Source organism: Nannospalax galili, unplaced genomic scaffold, assembly GCF_000622305.1.
Source record: "Nannospalax galili isolate Female #2095 unplaced genomic scaffold, S.galili_v1.0 scaffold324, whole genome shotgun sequence".
Taxonomy (NCBI): domain Eukaryota; kingdom Metazoa; phylum Chordata; class Mammalia; order Rodentia; family Spalacidae; genus Nannospalax; species Nannospalax galili.
In genome coordinates, this window is record NW_008353027.1 from 2,463,997 (window position 1) to 2,465,132 (window position 1,136).

The following is a 1,136-nucleotide window of genomic DNA, read 5'->3' on the forward strand; positions in this document are numbered from 1 at the left end:
TCCATTTTTATCTGGAAAATATTTGGCTCCTCATAGTTGAAGAATTTGTGCGGTATCTCTCTGGCCATGACTGTATAGAAATAAAATTAAGTTAAAACCATAACCTTTTACTTAAACTTCTTTCTCCATAAATTATGAATAGTTAATATGAATCAATGAAAGATTAAGAACAACAACAAAAACCTAAGACAGAGCGAAACTATATCCTTGGCAATTAGGAATATTGCCTCAATGTTAAGATATACTAGGCCTATACAGATAAAAAGGTGGTAACTACCCACTTTTCAAGCTTCTGATTATATTTCTTGCCATCCATTTCCTAATCCCTCTCTCAACTCTAGCCTGACCTTTTCCTACTACACATATCTAAGTCTCTAGACTTTCTAGTCCAAAAGAAACTTAAATATTCAAAACAAGAATGTATTTTATGGTTCGTTAACGTTTAAAAATTTGAACAGCTTCTACCCTATCCTCAGGCCTCTCGGGGTGGATCCATCGCGGAGCCCTCCGAGCATTGACTCCCCCCGGCCTCATTCGCCCTTCCATCTCCCCCGCTGTTCTCTGCTCCTGGTTTGGGCCCTGCGCCATTGCTGGTTTTGGGTCCCCATACACCTGGGGAACTGGTGCTGCTTCCTGATCGTTTTTGACCAGGCCAGCTTGGTGCCTTCCTTGGGCCCCAGGAGCACTGCTTCTGGGGGACCTGGCCCCGCCCACACCTCTCCCTGCTTCGCGGACCTGCACCACTGGCCAACACTCCTGGCCCGCTCTCCCTCCCTCAGGCCTCTCTGGGGGTAAGTCTACCATGCAGAGCTACGCGCCTTGACGCCGCCAGCCACAATCACCCTTCCATCTCCTCCGCTGTTCTCTACTCCTAGCTTGGGCCCTGGGCCATTCCTAGTCTTGGGGACCCAGACACCTGGGGAGCCACTGCTGATTCCTGACCCTGTTCACCCACACCGGCTTGGTGCCTTCCTTGGGCCCCAGGAGCACTGCCTCTAGAACCGGCCCCGCCCCCACCTCTCTCTGCTTCCTGATCCTGCAACACCCGCCAGCCTCTTTCTGGGGCTGACAACCTCTTTCTGGGGCTCCAAGGCTTACCTTGCCTCTCCCTGATCCTTTGCATCCAGTACAACCCA

At 50.3% G+C, this 1,136-nt stretch overlaps 1 protein-coding gene across 1 annotated transcript in view; it reads right to left on the reverse strand.

Moving 5' to 3' along the window:
- Hace1 (HECT domain and ankyrin repeat containing E3 ubiquitin protein ligase 1) overlaps positions 1 to 1,136 on the reverse strand; it is a gene marked incomplete in the record, with an annotated part of 114,738 nt that overhangs the window by 64,351 nt on the left and 49,251 nt on the right. Inside the window, 1 exon segment of the mRNA XM_029554645.1 lies at positions 39 to 70. Within this exon segment, the coding sequence (XP_029410505.1) occupies positions 39 to 70 (32 nt within the window).